Source organism: Chionomys nivalis, chromosome 9 (assembly GCF_950005125.1).
Source record: "Chionomys nivalis chromosome 9, mChiNiv1.1, whole genome shotgun sequence".
NCBI classification, from domain to species: Eukaryota; Metazoa; Chordata; class Mammalia; order Rodentia; family Cricetidae; genus Chionomys; species Chionomys nivalis.
Genome location: NC_080094.1, coordinates 49,204,035 through 49,226,549, shown reverse-complemented (window position 1 = coordinate 49,226,549; position 22,515 = coordinate 49,204,035). Strand labels below are relative to the sequence as shown.

At 43.0% G+C, this 22,515-nt stretch overlaps 1 protein-coding gene across 5 annotated transcripts in view; it reads right to left on the bottom strand.

The window, feature by feature from the left end:
• The window catches only part of Cep152 (centrosomal protein 152), a 65,587-nt gene that overhangs the window by 11,654 nt on the left and 31,418 nt on the right, over window positions 1–22,515 (bottom strand). For all 5 annotated transcript variants that reach the window (XM_057781943.1, XM_057781945.1, XM_057781946.1 and 2 more), the window contains 9 exons: window positions 17,131–17,250; window positions 16,450–16,559; window positions 15,476–15,604; window positions 15,221–15,347; window positions 13,273–13,416; window positions 10,842–11,123; window positions 8,784–8,915; window positions 6,551–7,201; window positions 2,032–2,173 (listed from right to left, as the gene is read on the bottom strand). In XM_057781943.1, coding sequence (XP_057637926.1) covers window positions 2,032–2,173; window positions 6,551–7,201; window positions 8,784–8,915; window positions 10,842–11,123; window positions 13,273–13,416; window positions 15,221–15,347; window positions 15,476–15,604; window positions 16,450–16,559; window positions 17,131–17,250 — 1,837 coding nt within the window. The remainder of the gene's footprint in view (window positions 1–2,031; window positions 2,174–6,550; window positions 7,202–8,783; window positions 8,916–10,841; window positions 11,124–13,272; window positions 13,417–15,220; window positions 15,348–15,475; window positions 15,605–16,449; window positions 16,560–17,130; window positions 17,251–22,515) is intronic.

Sequence of the window (22,515 nt, the reverse complement as noted above, 5' to 3'; positions counted from 1 at the left end):
TAATAATATAGGCATAAAAATGGGTGAACTAGGGTTTCATCACATGGACAAATCATAGAAGCATGATGTTGGATGGAGGAAAATCAAATTACAAAGAATATAAAGTGCATTAATCCATTTCTATCATGTTTAAGTATATATATATATATATATATATATATATATATATATGTCAAAATAAAAAAAAATGGCTTTCGAAAATCAGATTCTGTTGCCACAGGCTGGCAGATGCTGCTGTGGGGGACTGTGTTAGTCCTGCAGACCCACTATTTCTTAAGCCAAATGGTGGGTTCCTGGCTATAAGCTTTCATAACTTACCTACTACTATTCATATTCTTGGCATATAGCAAATATTTCATCATCAGTAGTTAAATTACTTAAAATAACAAGATTAGGAAACTATAAGCAAATCTAACATCCCCCCATGGTAACTTCTGGAAGTGGTACTGTGGTAGTTTTAATGTAACTGGCTCCCATAATCTCATCGGAAGTGGCATGATAGGAGGTATAGCTTTGGTGGAGCAGATGTGGCCTTGTTGGAGGAAATGTATCACTGTGGGGGAGGGCTTTGAGGTAGCCTATGCTCAGGATACTGCCATGTGTCAGTCAGTCAACTTCTTGTTGCCTCTAAGTCAAGATGTAGGACTCTCAACTATTCCTCTGTCTGCAGGCTGCCATGCTCCCTATCAGGATGAGAATGGACTGAACCTCTGAAATGGCAAGTGAACCACCACAATTAAGAGTTTTACTTTTTAAAAGTTGCCATGGTGTCTTTTCACAGTAATAAAAACCCAAAGACATGTACTGTAAAGGATTTAGCAGAATAAAGTCTTTCCTAATGAGCTTATGGATATGCTTACAGGAAAAAGGGAAGAAAAATGAATCTTTGCACAGTGCTGTTGGCCTTTAGCCCAAGCCAGTTTCTTTCATAAGACGCCAAGTCACATCTAAATATTGTCTCTACCATTTAACAGATTACAATGTAAATCTCAAGCTATTACAAATGTGATACATGAAACAAAATACAAATTATGGTCCTACTGTTATACACTAACACAGTAAGGTACTCCCAGCCAACTAGAACAGAGTGGCAAGGGGAAAGGCTCTGATGAGAGCAAAGACAAGAACTGCCACCTAAGGACCACTGCAATACTGCCTACTGTGTTAGGTGCATGAGAATGTGTGACTCAATACCCAGGCAGCTATCAGTCCTCTGCAGGTTACAACAAAGGGCGGTTATGCATCAGGAGAGGGTATAGGACAGGAACAGACTACAAAGGTTCAGTATATTGGAAAAGATGGACTCATGATTTGCCAATTCCTAGTTCAGAAATCTCAGGAATAATCAACAGATTCCTATTCCCAGATAAATTCTGAATATGAAGGGCTGCAGCATAGCATAAGAAGTTACTTGGGGCTGGAGAGATGGCTCAGCAGCTTAGCGCACTGGCTGCTCTTCCGAAAGACCTGGGTTTGATCCCCAGCACCCACACAGGAGCTCACAACTGTCTGTAACCCCACTCTCAGGAGACAGAGTCTATTACTGCCACTTTCCTAAACCACTATCATTAGTACTGCATTTTAATAGCCATCTTTACACCCACAATAAACAAAGCTCTCACCCCTCCTTGATGAACATTTTTGCAGAAGAAGACACACACACACACACATCAATAATAATGAAATAAAAAGAGATCATGAGTTTGGGGGTCTGGATGGGAGGGATTGAAAGGATATGAGAGGGAGGCTAAATGATATAACTGTATTTTAAGTAAATAAAGAGAGAAACAACTTAAATAAGTTTCAGTGATTTGAATGTAGTCTCCACTGTCCATATTTGGCAATTCCCTTCTGTGAAACCCTCGATTTCTCAACAGTCATAACTAAATGTCTGACTGGTCTACCCACCTCTCACTCTTCACTCTGTAGCATCATTTGGGAATGGAGGAAAGCCCAGCATATGGAAGAGGGTCTAAGAGAACCCTGCCCCTGGATACAAAATGCAATCTAGACAGCAAACAAAATCAGTACCAGTTTCCGCTTCTGCTTCTGGCAAAGCCAAGGACTGAGCACAGCGTCCAGAGGTTGAGACAGGAAGGGGTGATGGGACTCCAGGGTCTCCTTGGCCAGTGTTCCAGCTGACAGGATCTATGGAGGTCTTAACCATATTCCTCTGAAATAAAATATCGTCTTACTTAATACCTGGGGGAAATAACTACAAATATTTGTTTAAAATCCTAACTTTAAAGAATAAAGAAATGTAATTCTAATATTAAAATTACAAAAAGAAGTCAGGCAATAGTAGTGCACACCTTTAATTCCAGCACTTGGGAGGCAGAGGCAAGTGAACCTCCGAATTTGAGGTCAGTCAGGTCTACAGAGCGAGTTCCTGGACAGCCAGGGCTACACACAGAGAAACACTGTCTCGAAAAACAAAACAAAACAAAAAGAAAACACTGCCTATCAACAGTCTAGCTCTATCCATCAGCAGTGTCTCTCTTAGGATGGTATAGGAATAACATCCAAATGCAACAGATACGGGACAGGAAAGAATGAACAGTACCAGAATTATTCCTGAAAATCTAGCACACTCTCACTGCAACTAGACTCAAATCCACTAGCAACTATGAATCAGACAGTTTACCTCCTAACATATTCAAAAATAAGTACTTTAACATATTCTGTTAGTAGGTGAGAAAGACGCTTGAATGCCAAATTAAAGACAGGCAATGCTTACAGAAGTGAACCTATTGCACCCAGGCCCGCCCTTTCTTCACGATGAAGGCTCTTAGTGTCCGTCACTCTCAGGCATTCTACTTACCAAATTCACTGCTTTTAAAGCAGAATGTTCAGATTTTGAACACCTGCTAACGCTATCTAGCTTTAACTTGTCTCTGGAAGGTGACAGAGCACACTGCCTAAGTTTGCTTGGAATTCTCCCAATATTTCCATTTTCTTCTATCTATTAAGAACTATTTTAGTAATATCCTTCAATAGTACATTTTCTTTAAAAATTGTCTTTCTCACTTCCTGCATCCTTCCTGTCTTAGCAAGCTTTGGTTTATCTCAATTTCCATGAGCAATTCTAAGCCCTATGGCTTTAATAAACTATAAATCAGCCTTTCATATTTATGGAATGTGTACAGCACACTTTCATATTTATGGAATGTGTACAGGAATCATTAATTGACTCCCAGTGTCCTGAGCTGTGGTGGCTACAGGGCAGCAGGTCAAGTCCTGCTTCTATGACAAGCCAGAGATTAGGCGTGTCAAGCCCTCTTCCTCAAGAATGCAGCTCGACCCACCCACGGACAGCTGTGAAAGTCTCAGCTCTTAGCCGCATTGTCTCACATCCACAGCCATGAGCCAGATAAGTCACACGGATGAGCTTACACTGCTTGTGCAATTACAGGCCCTGAAAGACCTCCAGACTGATTTTTGCACTGACATAAAATGAAATGCCTTGAAAATCCCACATTTTCACTACAGGAAAAATCAGCAACTAGACCTTGAATGTAATAACCATTTACAATTAACACATGCAGGAGAAAGGGAGCGCCTTTTTTTTCACTTGTAAGGACTCTTTTCTAAACAAATTTGAAAGCAGCAACATGATTTCTTCATCACCTCTATTCCTAAAACCTGCTAGTTTTCTTATTTTAATTGTTTCTCCCCAAGATTCTCAATGAAGTATTAAGCAATGCTCATGGGAAGTAATCTTGCCAGTCATTTTTATTGATGGCAACTACCTAATCGTAGCATCATTGTAAAATCAAAGATAAACATGTGAACTGGGATGAACTGGGACGAGGTGGACAGACCATTTCGGCTCCTCTGGTTCTAAAGTTCTGTCCTATTTCATATGCTGGATGCACACAGGCCCACAGATGCCAGGATCAGGAACTGGACCAGGGAGCTGGATTCTCTTTTTCTGGATGGCCAGCCATAACACAGACTTGCCCAAAGTGACTTGCTAGCTTGTCTCCTACACTGGAACTCCTACCCTGGCTTATATGCATTTCCAGTAGGCATTAACACCAAATGATGAAAAATGACCTAGAATAGTCTGTAACAGTCATGTCTTCACAGACCCCAACTCTGATGGCGAAAGCTTGCCTCACAGCCCATTCAGACACTGTCCCACCTGGTCCTGAACACTGAAACGGCCTGGCTACATACTAGAACATGAAACGGCCTGGCTACACACTAGAACATGAAACGGCCTGGCTACACACTAGAACATGAAACGGCCTGGCTACATACTAGAACATGAAACGGCCTGGCTACACACTAGAACATGAAACGGCCTGGCTACACACTAGAACATGAAACGGCCTGGCTACACACTAGAACATGAAACGGCCTGGCTACACACTAGAACATGAAACGGCCTGGCTACACACTAGAACATGAAACGGCCTGGCTACATACTAGAACATGAAACGGCCTGGCTACACACTAGAACATGAAACGGCCTGGCTACACACTAGAACATGAAACGGCCTGGCTACACACTAGAACATGAAGCGGCCTGGCTACACACTAGAACATGAAACGGCCTGGCTACACACTAGAACATGAAACGGCCTGGCTACACACTAGAACATGAAACGGCCTGGCTACACACTAGAACATGAAACGGCCTGGCTACACACTAGAACATGAAACGGCCTGGCTACACACTAGAACATGAAACGGCCTGGCTACACACTAGAACATGAAGCGGCCTGGCTACACACTAGAACATGAAACGGCCTGGCTACACACTAGAACATGAAACGGCCTGGCTACACACTAGAACATGAAACGGCCTGGCTACACACTAGAACATGAAACGGCCTGGCTACACACTAGAACATGAAACGGCCTGGCTACACACTAGAACATGAAACGGCCTGGCTACACACTAGAACATGAAACGGCCTGGCTACACACTAGAACATGAAACGGCCTGGCTACATACTAGAACATGAAACGGCCTGGCTACACACTAGAACATGAAACGGCCTGGCTACACACTAGAACATGAAGCGGCCTGGCTACACACTAGAACATGAAACGGCCTGGCTACACACTAGAACATGAAATGGCCTGGCTACACACTAGAACATGAAACGGCCTGGCTACACACTAGAACATGACTCTGGAAGTTTCATCAGTGCCTCGCCCTTCAATCCTAAATTGGTCAGGCTGGTTTCGTCTGGTCTCAGACAGTACTTGCATGACTAAAAGGACACAGAGAATTCATTCTGCAAGCACACATATGGGGCATCTATGAAACTGTACTCCAGGAATTTTTGGCAAATGCATCAAACATCTTGTTCGTTTGTTTCTTTTTAACAATTTTGGGACCTCATTGTCACTTTTTGTATAATAAGACACTGATGTGGGATTCCCCTCTGTATGCTGTGAATGTCACTGGTTAATAAAAGAACTGCTTTGGTCCTATAGCAGAACTATAGGGGAACAGAGAAAGGTGGGGAAAACTAAACTGAATGCTGGGAGAAAGGAGGCGGAGCCAGAGAGAAGTCATGGAGTCTCAGCCAGAGACAGACATGCTGAAACTTTGTTGGTAGGCCATGCCCTCGTGGTGATGTACAGATTAATGGAGATGGGTTAAATTAAGAAAGTAAGAGTTAGCTGGGCGGTGGTGGCACACGCCTTTAATCCCAGCACTCGGGAAGCAGGAAGCAGAGGCAGGCGGATCTTTGTGAGTTCAAGGCCAGCCTGGTCTACAAGAGCTAGTTCCAGGAGGGGAACCAAAAAAAGCTACGGAGAAACCTTGTCTCGAAAAATCCCAAAAAAAAAAAAAAGAAAGAAAGAAAGAAAGTAAGAGTTAGCCTCTAATGGGCCAAACAGTGATTTAAATAATATAGTTTCTGTGTGATTATTTCAGCTCTGGGTGGCCGGGTAGAACAAGCAGCCTCCTCCAACAACACAAATTCATTGAGGACAAGAAACTGACTTCTAACCTCTTTAGAAAAAAACAAAACAACAATCAACCCTCTGTCGTAATAAGACATATATTTCTTGAAGTGGTTAAGAACACAATTATTAATTTCTCAAATGTTATACTTTTATAAAGAATAACACACACATATATTTAAGTAATAGATTTCTAGAGGCTAAATGCCCTGCCTCATAGTAGTAGAGCTATGAAGCAATTTAAAAAAATATATAAAATACAGTGGTGGCGCACGCCTTTAATCCCAGCACTTGGGAGGCAGAGGCAGGCGGATCTCTGTGAGTTCGAGACCAGCCTGATCTACAAGAGCTAGTTCCAGGACAGGCTCCAAAACCAGAGAAACCCTGTCTCGAAAAACCAATAAATAAATAAATAAATAAATAAATAAATAAATAAATAAATAAATAAACTAAAAAAACTAGCAACAAATGTAATCCATTAGATCTGCTGCAATAAAGCTAATTTCACTGGGGAAGACAAACATCTTAACCTATTAATAGTAAGATGAGGATGAGAGAAGCCCACCAGACTCACCTTCTGCACCACCCCTGGCATTCAACTGCTTTCTCGACTCTAAGAACATACCTTTTCCCACTCGGAAGTGGCATTGTCTATATGCAAGGGCAGCGTATCGTGAAGTGCTTTCTGTATGCAGGCTTTTACTTTCTCAAAATACTGCATAGATATCCATTTTGAAGAACAAACTGACATGACTTCCAAAAGCTGCCTGTCCTGTGAATCACCAGCGTCCTCCTTCTGGGTGTCCCTTAGGAGAAACTCAAGCACAGTGAGGATGTCTTCCCCATACTGATGGATTTCCAGTTGCGTCCGCTCAGCCTCCTGCACTGTCCACTCCCTGTGACTCTGGTCCAGAGATGCCTGGAATTCTGTCTCCTTCCGAAGAAGTAGTTCAGTTTTCTGCTTCACAAAGTCCTCTTTAGCTGCTGTAAGCACCTCGTTAATTTTATTTCGATGCTCATCTAAAAACTGCCGATAATCTTCCTCATTTTGTTCTTGAATCCTATGAATTTCTTCCTGTTTTTCTCTGTTCCATTCAGTTCGCGCCTTCGCCAGCTCAGCCCTGACAACCACAGGGACTTCTTCATCCTTTAACTCCAATTCCTTCTGGAGAGAGTGAATTTTCTCTTCCAGTTCCTTGACAGCCATTACATTTGGCTTCACATTTTCAAGCTCACTTTTCCATTTCTCTTTGGCTTCAGAGAGTGCAAGTGACAGCTAAAGGGCACAGCAGCAAGGCGAGAGGGTCAGCAAAAAGCGCACGTCTGAGCGTCTCTGGCAGTCTCTAGTAACAACAAATCCTAAGGTCTGGGCTAACCTCCCAACTAAACAAGCAATTTAAAATAAAAAATAAAGGGAAAAACAAATCTAGATGTGACATACATTCTGTAAAATCTGCTTATACTAGACTTAAGCCTATTCTTTTCTTATTTCAGTGCGGGCGTGCCCTCACCTGTGATGTGCCAGAGGCCAACACCAGGACTCCCTCCCCTCATGCTCCAGCTCACGTTTCAGAGTTTCTTACTACCCCTGAAGCTTGTTGTTCCACCAGAATGGCTGGTCAGCAATCCCCCTTGCTCCTGCCATCTTCAGCCAGGCCCAGTTGCACACGAATGGCTTTCTGTGGGCTCTGAGGGTCCGAATCCAGAACCTCATGCTTGCACAGCAAGCACTTTGCCCACTGAGGCAGTGGAATCCTCCTGGCTCAGCCTCCCGAGTGCCAGGGTGTAAATGCCTCTGTATTCTTGGAGACCTTGTGGCTCTCAGCTGTCTATGTTCTACCCGACTGTATGATTTTCTGACTACTGAGTCTCATCATACTGTTTCCTCTTTCTCTCTCCCTCTGAGATACTTACTTTGAGTTATTTCAGACACACAAAAACACAAAAATAAGAAATATTCATATACTTACTATTATAGTAAGAAAATATTGAAAGGTTACTATTTGTTTATTTGAGACAAAGTCTTGTGTATCCCAGGCTAGCCTCAAATTCTCTGTAGCAAAAGATGACCTTGAGCATCAGACCTCAAGGGGCTGGGTTACAGGCAAGTCCCAGTACCGTGTCATCTTTCAAACGTTTAATGCTATCAACCAAAAGTTTATTGTGACACACATCTGGGTAAAACTACTTTCCCCAAAGTGTTACTGGGTTGCCACAAGACAATGCACCATGGAGCAACCAATCCATGTTCTTCGTTCTCTGGGAGTGAAACAATCTGCTAAACATTTACTCAAAGTTGGGCCTATCCCTCAAGTCTGTCTTGTATAGTGTGTTGCTGTGATGCAAGGCAGTTTTTGCCTTCAAACACATTCTGTAGTGTGGACTACAACACCTTTTTCAGAACACCCTTTATTTTTCAAAATAAATTTTAGAATTACTGTGCCAAACTTTAAAGTTATTTTCCGCTTGCTTGCTTTTTGATTAAATTAAATGGGGGGGTGCACACCTGAATTTTTCTTTGGAAGAGCATGAACTCTCTAGGGAGCTGGGTATTTTCAAAGTGAACGCGCTCTAAGACTACAGACAGTTCAGGAAATCTTCACACACATGAAATAATAACAGAGAGCAGAGAGACCTATTCTCAATCGCAACCAAACAGTCCGTAATAAATAATAAAACAGGGTTAATTTCTAAGTGCAGCCATCTCTCGGATGATGAGAGACTCAAGGTGCTGAGATCAAAGCCTTCACCTCCAGTGAGACAAGAGCAGATTCCACCTGCTTAGGCTGAATGCCAAGAGCAGACGTACATTCCAGGGTGGAGGTGGGAGGCTATGGACAGAATCGCACAGCACTCACCCTCTGAGCCATGGCCAGTTCCTGCTGCTTTGCCCACTCCTGCTGCTGGGCTCTCAGCAGTGCCTTGTACTCTGCAAGCTTGGGCAGCTCCTGTAGCCAGCGACTGCGGGCATTCTGCACAGCTGTTTCCACCTACAGGAGATACAGGAGAGAGGCATAGCAAGGGTAAAGCTTCACAGCAACTATGACCTCACACATGTTTTACATTGTGTCTCCCTGCGTTACAACCACACTGACTTCATACCAAACAGGAAACAGCAATCCTTCTTTCTAAATTCATATCCTGTCCCCTGCAAAGGGGAAGTGGAAATCTGTATCTGATGAGCAATGCAGCCATCAGAAGCATCATACAAAGTACTATCAATCATTTCCAACAAAGTTCTATTTATCCTGATAGAAAAACTAAAGTACGCCAAAGGGTCACCTAGTGCCACCTGTCAATCATTATACTCACCACCTCCTCGCTCCTGCTCAACCAACACACCCTATGAGTACATACACAGACACGCCTCATGCAAGCACAGATTGCTGCTTTCGAGAATGAATTCGGACATAAGAACACACATGACCCTTCAGGTTCTGACAAGAACTCAAGGCGTGATGAGCTTTACGGGTGGGGGTGATAACCCGTCATCAATTACATGGACAGAGCTTGCTGCACTTCTTTCTCCTTTCAAACACAGATATACACATGGCGATGCAGCGCTGACACAAACAGCTTCCAGTACTAACTGTACATGCACAGAAACTCCAGCTGGTAACTACAGCAAGAAGGTAAGAGTTCCCACAGAAATTTACGTCTTCTGGAGACATTTAATCCATCCCGTGCTAGCTTTCCTTATGTTTCTACATCTGATCTAAAGTTCCATATATACTGAGAAGCACTCTTAAACACTTCTCTAAGCAACGTTCTTTTAACCGTAGTAAAGACGTCAGAAGATTGGGGGCCTGGGACTCCCTTTGTAGACCAGGCGGGTCTGGCACTCACTATGCAGACCAGGCTGGCCTGGAAACTGTGGTAATCCTCTTGCCTCTTTAAGTGCAATACCAGTTCATTTCAGGACACCATAGCTGATGGAAGGTGTCCTTGATATGTCACATGTTCCTTTGCCTATGTTCCTGATTATAAGATATCCTAAAATAACACGCAGAATAATGCATATATATATATATATATAAGTATTTATCAAAAGCTAAGGATATTTAAATACCTTACTTCAGTTACTGTTTTTGGTTTTTCCTCTTTTAGTACTGGGACTGAAATGAGGGCTTTCTAGTGCTGGGAAAGTATGCTGTCACCAGTCTACATCACCAGGCCAGGTGGCTTCTTATTAAAATAAAATATATAATAGGTTTTAAGACACTTCCTGCCTTTTGCACTCTGACCTCTCGCACACAAACGGGCAGCTCTCCAGGAGAACACTGCACTAGCTCACCTAGACACAGAGACTTGGTCATCTCTACTCTGGTAACACGAGCTATAGACACAGAGACTCGGTCATCTCTACTCTGGTAACACGACGCTTTCCTCCGCACGGTCTCACTTTGAAATGTTTTCACCCACATGTAAAGCCAGGCTGTGAATGCTTCAAGCGAAAGGCAATGGCACCACTTTTTGGCCATTGATGGGAATTACAAAGCTCCGCTATGGGGCACACCTGCCAACTCAACTCAGTTCAGCATAGATTTTTAATACCAATGCTGTTAAGATCTTAATCTAAAATTACTAACAAAAATACTTTCGTGGAATATTTTCTATAAAACTTGATGCGAAAGATTCTTAACTTTTTATTTGAATGTTAAAACAAGTACCACACACACACACACCCTCCGGCATCCTAACACTTAGATTTCAGAAAGCACCTTGAAAACTCAGAGAACAGAGAAAGAGTTTTAGAAATGAAGGAAGCTTGAGAGGCGCTGCAGTATCTATCCCATTCTAGGGACACTAAAACGTTTAAAATGTATGAAGTCAGCCCAGCTCGAAGGCGGGCTGCATCGCCTGGATTTTCATTGACCACAAGCCCCACACTTCCCCGCCCTGAGTGTGCCGCTCACCTGTTGTGTAATACTCTCACAGTGCTTGAGCTCCAACTCAACTTCCAGCTTCCTCAAAGCTTCCTTGACAGCCATCTCCTTCTCCTGCTCTAACTCCCGCTGGGCCTTGCGAGCCTGCTCCTCTGTCAGGACTGCTGCTTCCGGCGTAGGAAGGGCATCAGGAGGGCCCACCTGGTCGGTCTGACTGCCACAGTCTGAAGTTGTCTTTCTCAGAGCCTTTATATTCTGATTCAGTTTGGCCCGCCACTCCTTTTCCAGCTGTTGAGCAAGTTTTTGTATGCTCTGTTTTTAGGAGGAACACGAGAAGAAAAGTACTCAATAAAATAAAAACTAGAATTAAAGGTTACTCAAGAAAGACAACTACAGGTGTATTTAAAACCTTGGAGGGGCGGTGGCCTTCTGACACTGTGATACAGCGTTGCCATCTATAAAGCTCATGGTCTATAATCACACAAATAATCTCATGTTTTAGGTAAGTTTAAAGTTCTGCATATTGGGCACATGGGGCCTGCAGGAGCCATAGGACACACCTGATAAATCCTCTCATAATTATTATATGAGGGTTAGAAGGTCACTCAACAAAAATACATTCCTTTTTGGCTTTCGCTAAAAACAGAATTCACATGAAGACTTAACAATAAGTATTAAGGGCAGACCACCTCAGGGTGAGTTGGCAAGAAGTTCTGATTCCACCGCAGTAGGGATGCCACAACAACTCAGACTTGTTTGCTGCTAACTGTAGAGTTTCACATCAAAGCAAGCACTAAGGAAATCTAATGAACAAGTTTAAGTTGAATGGTCCAAGTGACAGTCTCACCGACTTGAACACCCTGAAACCTTACTCAGTATAAACTAAGTTAGAGGGAGCGGCATGGATAGAACCTCTCCATGAGTTCTCCATGCCCAGCAACGCCGTGGGTGGGTCTAATCAGTCTTATGCAAAGCTATGAAGTAGCAAAATGCTCTTTCCTCTTTTGCCTGTCCCATCTGCTGACTGTCTGGAGTTCTAAAAGTACTTCCAGCTACTACACTACCAGAATAGCAAGCTCTATGTCAGATCTATGACAGAATCTTAAACAAGCTAGAATTCTGCCTGATTTTCTATTTCTTAGTGTTTACGATCATAATCTGGTCCTTAAATTTCTAGGAAACCAGCCAGGCATGGTGGTGTATGCCTTTAATCCCGGTCCTTAGAAGGCAGAGACTGATGGATCTCTCTGAGTCCAAGGCTAGCCTGGTCTACATAGCAAGTACCGGGCTACAAAGTGAGGCCTGATCTCAAAAAGAAGTCAGAAGAGACAGGAAAGAAGACAAGCAGACCATGCTGCAAATATGCACACATGAGGGAGCCTGCACACTGCAGGAAGGCTAACCCAGTCCAGCCCCTGAGGAAGCCGGGATGCAGGTTCCTCCAGAACTGAAAATAAAGCCAAAGAAGGCACAACCACACTACTACTGGGTGTTTACCCAAAAGTCAGCATATGGCAGAGACACTCACATAGCGATGTTTACTGCCATGCTGCATATGACAGCTAAGTATAGAACCAACTAGATGTCAGCTACAGGACAACTTACACACAACTGAACTCTCTTCAGTCATAAAAAATCACCAAGTTACAGGACTGGTAAGAAAGCAGAGACAGCTGAAGATGATGACACCCAGTCTCAGATAAACACATCATCTCTCATTGAGGGTCTACAGATTTCACAAAGATACATAAAATCAAGTATATATAGGAACATGAAAGGACAAGTAAAACTGTCTAGAAAATCAAGGATAATGGGATGGGGGAGGGGTGAGCAGAGAAGCCGTAAGAATGTTCTCATACTTACTTGAAAGTGGCCTAAGTAACACACTACATTTTGTAATTAAATAAATTAAGTTCTGGCTGCTGAGCCTGCCCATCACTTTTCTTCTGATCCAATGCATGAATCATTTATGTCTATAATTACATAGTTAGAGACACTGACAGAGACTTATTAGAACCATCTCATAATAGGAAATTAGACCATAGTTTCATTTCTAGGAATCAAAGAAATATCCAAAAAAACATATATCCTGAATTTAGATAAAGATCACAGAATAATTTTGAAAAGTCAAAACGGTATGATGTGTTCTAGCAGCCAGATTCTGAGACAGAACAGATGGCTATCTGCATGCTTGCTAATTAATTATAGGTCACGTGTTCAGGAAGAATGACCTACAGTTATTATACATATAGTGGCCAGAAGCCAGGTGTGGTGTCTCATTCCTCTAATTCCAGCACTCAAGAGGCAAAGACAGGCAGAGAGATGGCTGTGAGTGCAAGGCCAGGCTGTTTTACATGGCAAGTTCCAGGCCAGCCAGGGCTGGGAAAAATAAATTAATAAGCAGGGTAACCAGAAGAAACTTTGACCCAGCCCCTTTCTTCAGTTGTCCCAGTGACGTCACCTCTTTCTCAACCTGCTCTTTAACACCGGCTGCTTGCTCTTTCAGCCAGTTCTGTTTTTCTGTCTTAAGAGTTTCTTGGTACTTCTCTTCAAGTTCTAACTTCAGTTTGCTTACATATTCTTCTCTGTCTTCTAAAAGCTGTCTCTGTAAAGAAACTCAAGTTAGTATCTCGGCATCTCCGGATAGTACAGACAGTTGCCACATTAAAAATGCTTCAGCGTGGGCATGGCAGAGGCAGGATCAGGAGGTCAGGGTCATCCCTGGCTTCACCGCAGGTTCAAAGCCAACCTGGGCAACAGTATGACACTCTGTCTTTGTGGAAAACAGAACAGTGCATGTGGCATGAATCTTGGTCCTGCACGTTCTATAAATTCTGTCTCCAGACCAAGCTCCCTACTTAACACTCTTATCAATGATTCTCTCTCAATTTCTAAATAACTTTAAATCCTTTGTAACTCCTCTGTAGCCAACACTGACTCCCTTTAAAAATTCGTTTTCCACTGAGTGACATCACACTCATGGCATGTTTTCCGTCATGTGGCTCTGCTGAAACATGGCCAAAATACAACATGAACTGAACACCCCATCTGCTCACGACTGCCTTTCCCACAAAAGTGATGGCAATACCTTGCTTTAAGATATCATATTCCAAAACATCTGGGCAGAATATTTAGTATCTGTACCTAGTTTCTAGCCTTGAAGCAGGTAGCTTTCAAACTGTGGCCCACAGTCTGGTCCAAGCAAACCAGAGTCAGATCTCCATCTCCAGAGGACAGAGCTGACCACTGCTTAACATGGGGGTACTCCTGAACACGCAGCAAGGGCAGTAGCAGCAAGACAGGTCAGATAAAGAACTCACTGCTCTTTCTCCAGCTCCTGAGAGGCCAGTGGAGATACACAGCCTTATCCAGAGCCTCACTTTCCTTGTCACGAGATGACACTCAAACTCCTGTCCTTTCCAGGACAATAAAATGGCAAATGTCTACTCTGAATGCAACAGGTGTACTGGGAAAGCAGCTAATAGTACTCTGTGCAATGTTCACAGATGCTGAGAGCACACTGCAGGCTCACAGATGCTCACGGCGCACTGTGCAGGCTCACAGATGCTCACGGCACACTGTGCAATGTTCACAGATGCTCACGGCACACTGTGCAGTGCTCACAGATGCTCACGGCACACTGTGCAGCGCTCACAGATGCTGACGACACACTGTACAGCACATACAGCTGTTGATGGCACACTGCAGCGCTCACAGATGCTGAAGGCACACTGTGCAATGTTCACAGCTGCTGACGGCACACTGTGATGGCTCACAGATGCTGAAGGCACACTGTGCAATGTTCACAGCTGCTGAAGGCACACTGTGCAGGCTCACAGATGCTGATGGCACACTGTGCAGTACCCATAAGCTATGCAGGATCTCCTGGGTAGGCACAGGCAGTAAACACATGAAAATGGAGGTGCCATGGGGGGCGAGCTGATCCAGAGTGCTCTGTTTCCCAGAATAAGTCTATAAAGATGCAGCTGGAGAGATGGCTCAGTGGTTACAAGTACAGCCTGCTCTTGCAAAGAACCAGGTTTGGTTTCCAGCACCCATGCCGGACAGTTTATAATAGTCTGTAACTCCAGCCCAGACAATCAACACCCTCTTCTGGCCTGTGACAACTGTACTCATGTGCACAACACACATAGAGACACACACACAATTAAAAATAGTAAAATAAATCATAAATTACAATTAATTTTTAAAAAGAAACATCCTCTTCCCTCATCTAGTCACCCTTCTACAAAGGTTTTAATAACAATTTCAGTATTTTTTAATTCTGTGAGTCACAATAGCTTGATATAATCAAATAAAAAGCCTCTATGAACACCTTTCCCACAATTGGCCAAAGCAGGTGTGTTAGTGGAAATGATGAGGCATGAGAGGACATGGGAGCGGCCTACCCTCTGCTCCTGAGCCTTTTCCATGGTCTTCCTGAGAGCAGATTCTAGCTCGTCCTTCTCTCTGCACACTTCCAGGTAACACTCCTGCACGGAAGCCATCTCCTTGTTCATCTTATCCAGGTCAGACCTTGGTTGGAGACACAGAACCAGCAAGTAGGCAGGTGTGTGCATACATGTGCACACACGCACAAGTATGAGTGCACACACACATGACTCCAAATTTTGGAGCAAACAGGCAGTGAGGCCTCCTCTTACCTGAGCTGTGACTGCATCCCCTCATAGACCTCAAGGAGATGCTGCTTCTCCACAGCATGCTTTGCTAAAAGACTCTCTCGGATCTGAGCCTTCATAGCTTCGTGGTGCTGCTGATAAGTTCTTTCACATCTAGCAAGAGAGGGGAACTAAGCCATGCAGCAACAGGGACAGGATGAACTAGTCTGCCTGCCTGCCTGCCTGCCTGCCTGCCTGCCTGCCTGCCTGCCTGCCTTCCTTCCTGCCTTCCTTCCTTCCTTCCTTCCTTCCTTCCTTCCTTCCTTCCTTCCTTCCTTCCTCCCTCCCTCCCTCCCTCCCTCCCTCCCTCCCTCCCTCCCTCCCTCCCTCCCTGCCCGCCCTCCTGCCTGCCTTCCTTCCCCCTTGTTTTCACTAATGCAAATTATAATTAGGTTAGACTGCTTTCCCCCAACCAAAACCAAGAGCAGCTCATTTAAATCCACTGGTCTTACAGGAATCTTCAAACATTCCTTTCATCATGTTTCTAGAGGAAACTGGATTTAGGTGTTAGACTATATCCCACCACTTCAAACAGAATAGTTTATCTATGTTGGAGACTGGTGTTTATGAAGAAGTAACTGTTTAATTGAAATAACTGAGAAATAGCCCCTGAATTCAAAACACACGTTTACTACACAAATACCAGCAGTAGCCAACTTACAAGTCATCTTCCAAAGGTCTGTTTGCATATGTGTAACTCGGTATTTGGTTTCCCAGAGGCCTCTAGAAGCGGCTCTAATAGTTCAGTGAAGTGCAGTGGTGATGAGCTAGGGTCAGCCCACCACATAACTCTGTCTTGGTGTTCCACATTATAATCTGGGAAGGAGGGGCTGACCTCTGTCAATCTAATTTCCACAGGGACAGTTCACTCCATTTCGGGAGAGGGGCTGCCAGGGTAGAAGACTGGGCTATCCAGGAGGAGAGCCAAGAGATAAAAGCAAGGCACCAACATGTCTCACCTATCCACAGCTTCCTGCTTATCGTGGTCAAAGTCCTGGACCATCTGTCTCATCTGGTTACACAAGTCTTGATTTGTACTTCTCAGTTTTTCTTCAGCTTCTTTAAGTTGCTAGACACAGAACAAAGGATGACAGAAAAGAAACCCCACCTGTAATGATTAGTCTAACATCTTAATACCCACAGCCGTATACCGTTATCTGATAGAATCTCTCTCACAAGTCTACAAAATTATCTTCACATCTAAGTAAGATAGACATATTTCTGTAATAATTAGCATTCTAATAGGAGTAAACATTAATATATTGTATTTGTTTTAAAATGCACCAAATGGAACTATTTAACCAGAGAAGTATTAAGTTAATTGATACCTTAACGTAAGCCTTAGAATTCAATAATCCTCATCAAAATGAAAAAAGTTTTACATCTTGGTCGAGAGCTGGCTAAAAAGACAGGAGCATATCTACTGATCGCTGGGTATATTACCACATGAAATAGGAACCACTCAACCTTCCAATAAAGGTACTACCCAAAGCACCAATAAGGGAGATAGCCAGAACCACAAGAACTTCCCAAAGCATGTCCACTACCCACATGGCCCGTGTCTGCTACAGGAGCCTGCACTACCTGTGTATTTAGTAAGGTCATGGGAAGTCTCATTGACAGTCGGGACACTTATTCACCTGGTTCTGCTGCTGTAAGACTTGAACTTCACTTTTCAGTCGCACAATGTCTTCTCTAATTGTCTCAGAAGAATCAAGCTGAAACTGATCAGCTGTTCCTCCAGAGGTATCTGTTTTAGCCTGAGAATTTAAAAAGGTTTTAAGTTCAAAAATAAAATAGTTATACATTTTAAAGTAATTTCACTTAGGGGAAAAAATGTTTGAATAGAACAAATAACTTCCAGGTCTTTTTCTTCATCTTCTTTCTCAAAAACAATAATATAATCATCAAAGCAGAAAGCTAACATGGACATGTAATCGACCATTCTACAGACTTCATATCACCGCCCCACTTTCCTCTAATACCCTCTTCTGCACCAAGATTAAATCGATGCCACACTGCATTTAATCTTCCTGTCTCCTCCTGGCTATAATAGCTCTGCAGTCTAGCTTTCAAACCTATGCATCTTCTGAGAGTGCTAATCAGTTACTTTGAAGACGGTTTCCCTCATTTTGGTATTTTCTAGTGTTATTCACTAAATTCAGACTAGGCTTCTAGCACGAATGCTAAGAAATAAAAAATTCCCTGTGAGAGACAAGAGATGCAGTCGTGCCTCCTGACTGGTGATGACCAGCTGAAAGCAGAGCCTCCCAGGTACTGCCCCACTGCTTGTTGGCTTCACACACTCTAATTAGTAACGTGGATCTCAGGAGATTATTTTGAAATTAGGCAAAAGTCCATTTTTGTTACCTTTTACTCAGTAGGATTAACATACTCTATTACGTACTTTTAACTAGCATTATGTCACGTATATACTTTACTTAGTAGGTACTATTTTTAAGATACATGATATACTTTGGTAGATTATTTTCTAGACAAGTCATAAGAATGGACACGCTGCTAGATGGTGCAGGAATGAGCTCAGATTCCCTTGACCTGTAGCGTCAGCAGTTATCTTCGGCTACTGAACTGGGGGAAAGGGAAAGCTAACAGTTCTTTCACCTGCATTCTGTGTTGCCACCACAGTGGAAACTCTTTGTTTATGTAACTGCGTGTCCCCTTCCATCTGAAGGTTTCCATATCTGTAAATTCCTTATTCTCTAAAGGGAAATCAGCACATCAGCACTCAGTTCATCAAAGTATCTGAAATCTATCCCATGATGTTATCTGGACACAGTCATTAGAAATGGAACACAGATTGCTCCAAACAGGGGCACTGCTGCCCTGACTATATGACCATGTGACTAACAGACTTTTTAAACTGGTTTGCTAAAGGAATTTCAGAGATTTTGGACCTGTGAACTAGAGAAATGATGAGATGCTGTGGCAGAGCCATTAGACAATTCTGGTAGAAGCATGGGAAGACTAGGAGGCTAAAAGAAATTTAGACAGTGAAGTCTGGCTCTCTGGGTTTCAGTTGGCAACTGGACAACAGGCCATTCATGTAACATTCTAGAAAAGAACACAGTTGCATTCTGCAGCAGCACCCTGAGAATCTGAGTGAGGCTAAGTTTCAATGCAATGGACAAATTTGTTCTAGGGAAGAAATTAAGACTTTCTAGTATCTGAGTCGAGGTGTGGGCACACTCACTGCTCTGCTCTGCTCTCATTCAAGTGTCCAGTCAGAGAGCAGGTGAAGCAGATACTAAAAATGTAATTTGATAGGAAAAGGAGTGATGTGGGATTTCCCTCTGTATGCTGTGAATACCACTGGTTAATAAAGAAACCGTCTTTGGCCTGTGATAGGGTAGAGTAGAGCTAGGCAGGGAAGACTGATCTGAATGTTGGGAGAAAGAAGGCGGAATCAGGAGAAGCCATGGAGCCCCGCTGGAGACGGATACTGGAACTTTACCTGGTAAGCCACTGCCATGTGGCGATACACAAGATTAATGGAGATGAACTAGTTTAGGATATAAGAGTTAGCCAGAAATACACTTAAGCGATTGGCCAAATAGTATTGCAAATAATATGGTTTCTGTGTGATTATTTTGGGGCTGAGCAGCTGGGAACTAACTAGTTGCCTCCTATAACAAAGGAGTGTGAGCAAAACTGAAAGCTCCAGACATGGCAGATAGGGGAAAAAAAGTGTAACTGTTAGAGATTATTACAGAGGAACCTCCTGTTCCTCACTGTGCCTGAGTTAAAGAGTTAAGTGAGCATCAGAGGTGGGATGTTATGATTAAAACTGATGTGCTGGGTGTCAAGTTGAGAAAGGGTGGAATGATGATTGTTAGTCTGGATCATTAACGTCAAAGTACTGAGAATCACCTAGGAGACACAACTCGAGACACCTGTGAGGGCATTTCCAAGGAGCTTAACTGGAGAGGAGAGGAGATCCACCCTTAATGTAGGTGAAAAGATCCCACGGATTACAGACTGGGAATGAATTAAAAGGAAGGAAAAGGAAGCCAGGTGAGTGCAAGCATTCAAGGCTCTGCCGCCTGACTGTGATGGCAAGTCATGACCAGCCACGTCACTTCTCCCACCTCTGTGCCTTCTCCACCACGATGAGCCATATCCCTTTACCACAAGCTAAAATACACTTTTAAGTTGTTTCTTGCCAAGGATGGTATAGATGTCTTCTATATCACAGCTGATCCCTCAAAAGTCACTGACAAATGTGAACACCCATATCAACACACACAAAAGAAATGCATTGGGGATCAGACACAAATGCTTTCTGTGTTCAGTGTTTTATGTTTACAAAGATTCAGAATATGGACTGTGACTGTTGGTAGGTCAATATGGTTTTTCTAAGAACGTTACAATTCTATCTTTAATACATATATATTAATACAAAATACACGCATATGTAATATATAAAGTTCTATACATAAAACATAAATACTAATTTTAGTTATGTTTTTATACATATCAGTATGTGTTCATGAATGCAATACCCAAGGAGCCTACAAGAGACCATCAGATCCCATGAAGCTGCCCAAGAGTGTTGGGAACCAAACTCGGATCTTCTACAAAAGCAATTGCACACCTTTGGCCACAGAGCCATCTCTCTAACCTTACAACTTCAGTCTTAATCACCCAGTGATTAAGTGAAATGAACAGCACATCTGGTCTACTCTCAAACACTGCTAATGTTGTATCTGAACAGTCTCCTAAGAAATGCCCATAACAGTATGCTTTGATTGTTTTATTTGAGACAAGGTCTCACTGTGCAGCTCTGGCTGTCCTGGAATTCATAGAGTTCATCTGCCTCCCAAGTGCTGGGATTAAAGGTATTCACCACCACATCCAGCTAACTTTTTAACAGAAGCAATTTCTCTAATTGTAGATGTTCCAAAGTGCTACAATTATATGTGGTTCCACATAGCCAAACTGCCTTTTAAATATTAATGTGCACCTTATACTTCTATTATTTGTGAATCCCACAAAATCCTACATACAATAGCTTTTCAAAATCAGAAATGAATAACCAGCAAGATGCAGGACAACAGGATATACAAGAGGAGTCCTAGTGAGAGCCCAGTATCCATGGTGGAGCAGAAGCCAGAGGCCTCAAATCAGACCAATGACTCTTTTCCATGAACACTTGGGAGTGGGGATGTATGGACTAAAGGCTATACTGACTGTGTGCCTGACTCACTGGGTCACACTGGGGCTTCCATGACAAGATTTTTTTTCTTTTTCTTTCCTTTTAAATTTTATTTTGTTGCTAGGCAGTGGCGCACACCTTTAATCCCAGCACTCAGGAGGCAGAGGCAGGCAGATCTCAGTAAGTTTGAGGCCAGCTTGGCCTACAGAGTGAGTTCCAGGACAGTCAGGACTATTACATAGAGAAACCCTGTCTCTAAACAAAACAAAACAAATTTATTATTTTGTTTTATCTTGGGGGGGGAAGGTTGCAGAGGGAAAGGATGGATGAGGGGGATGGGGAAATGAGTGGGATTGAGAGATGCACGATGTGGAATCACAAAGAATAAAAAGTGGGTTCACAAAGAATCAATAAAAAGTTAAATTAGAAAAAAAAAAAGATTAACTAAACTATTTTCTCTCTCTCCCAATCATGCTCTAACTTTACAGACTCACTGAGGTTCTGTTATAAAGATCTGGGAAAGAAGACTCCATGCAGCATTCAAAGGGGATCGTGAACTCTCACTCATCACACAACACAGCGCAAACTGGAGGTTTAACAAAACAAACCAACCTTTTGACTTTTATAGTACCACAAGGTACTATGCAGGATGCTGGTGAGGGAAAAAAAAAAATCAGTGAGCAGTCTCCCTCAGTTACTGACACTGTAAACGACAGTATTGATTGGCAGAAGACACCCACGTGTGCAACAGTGGCACAATGCCATGGGGCAGCCATTTTTTTATTTAAGTTCCAGTAACTGACACCTTAGAACATCTCTCATACTTTGTCAGGAATATTTAATGAACAGGACTCCTGGCATAAGAACCAGAAGATAAAAAAGCAACAGACAGATTAAAAATTATTTCCCTTCAGGAGAAAAGGAATATACTCCCTACATTCTTTTCAATGTTCCACTTTTTTTCTTTCATCTTGTTTTTTTTTTTTTTTTTTTTTTTTTTTGCTTTTTTTGTTGTTTTCTTAGGGTTTCATTATACCGCTTTTGATCCTGCCCTGGAATTCACTCTGTAGCCCAGGCTGGCCTCAGACTCACAGAGATCCAACTGCCTCTGCCTCCCAAGTGCTGGGATTAAAGGTGTGCACAACCACTGCTCTGCCCACTTTCTTAATTATCAATTCATTTCTGCATTAGTTTTCTTGGCAGTAAAGATAGTGCATTTGTGAGATGAGGAGACCTGGTAACAGGAGCTTCCAGCAATCACACTGACCCCCATCAGTCATATCCTGTAACTCCAGTTTCTTAAGACTGACTGTGAAACCTCAGCTGGGCCACAGATCCCTGCCTCCATTTTCCTCATCTCCACAGATACTGGCTGAAGCAGGCTGTGATAGCACACTCCTACAATCTCAGTATTCGGAGGCAGAGACAGGAGATTACAAGTTGAAGGCTAGCCAGGGCTACAGAGTGAAGCCCTGTCTCCAAATTTAAAAGAAGCAAGTGAGAAGGAAGTTTGAGCAGTGCTCTACACCCCATTTCCTCACAGAGAGCGGTTCTTTCCTGTAGGAAGAGAGCCAGGGAGCGCTCAGGAGCAGAGCCTCTAAAGCAAAGGTTCTCAACTTAAGGACCACGACCCCTTTGAGGGGTGGACCCTTTTCACAGGAGTTGGCTAAGGCCATCAGAAAACATGGATATTTACATTATGATTCATAACAGTAGCAAGATTAGTTATGAAGTAGCAATGAAAATAATGAGAACTGTATTAGAGGGTCGCAGCGTTAGGAAGGTTGAGAACCACTGGGGGGATGTCACTGGACACGATTACTAACGGGGCTATAAAGCACTGGTGGTTCCA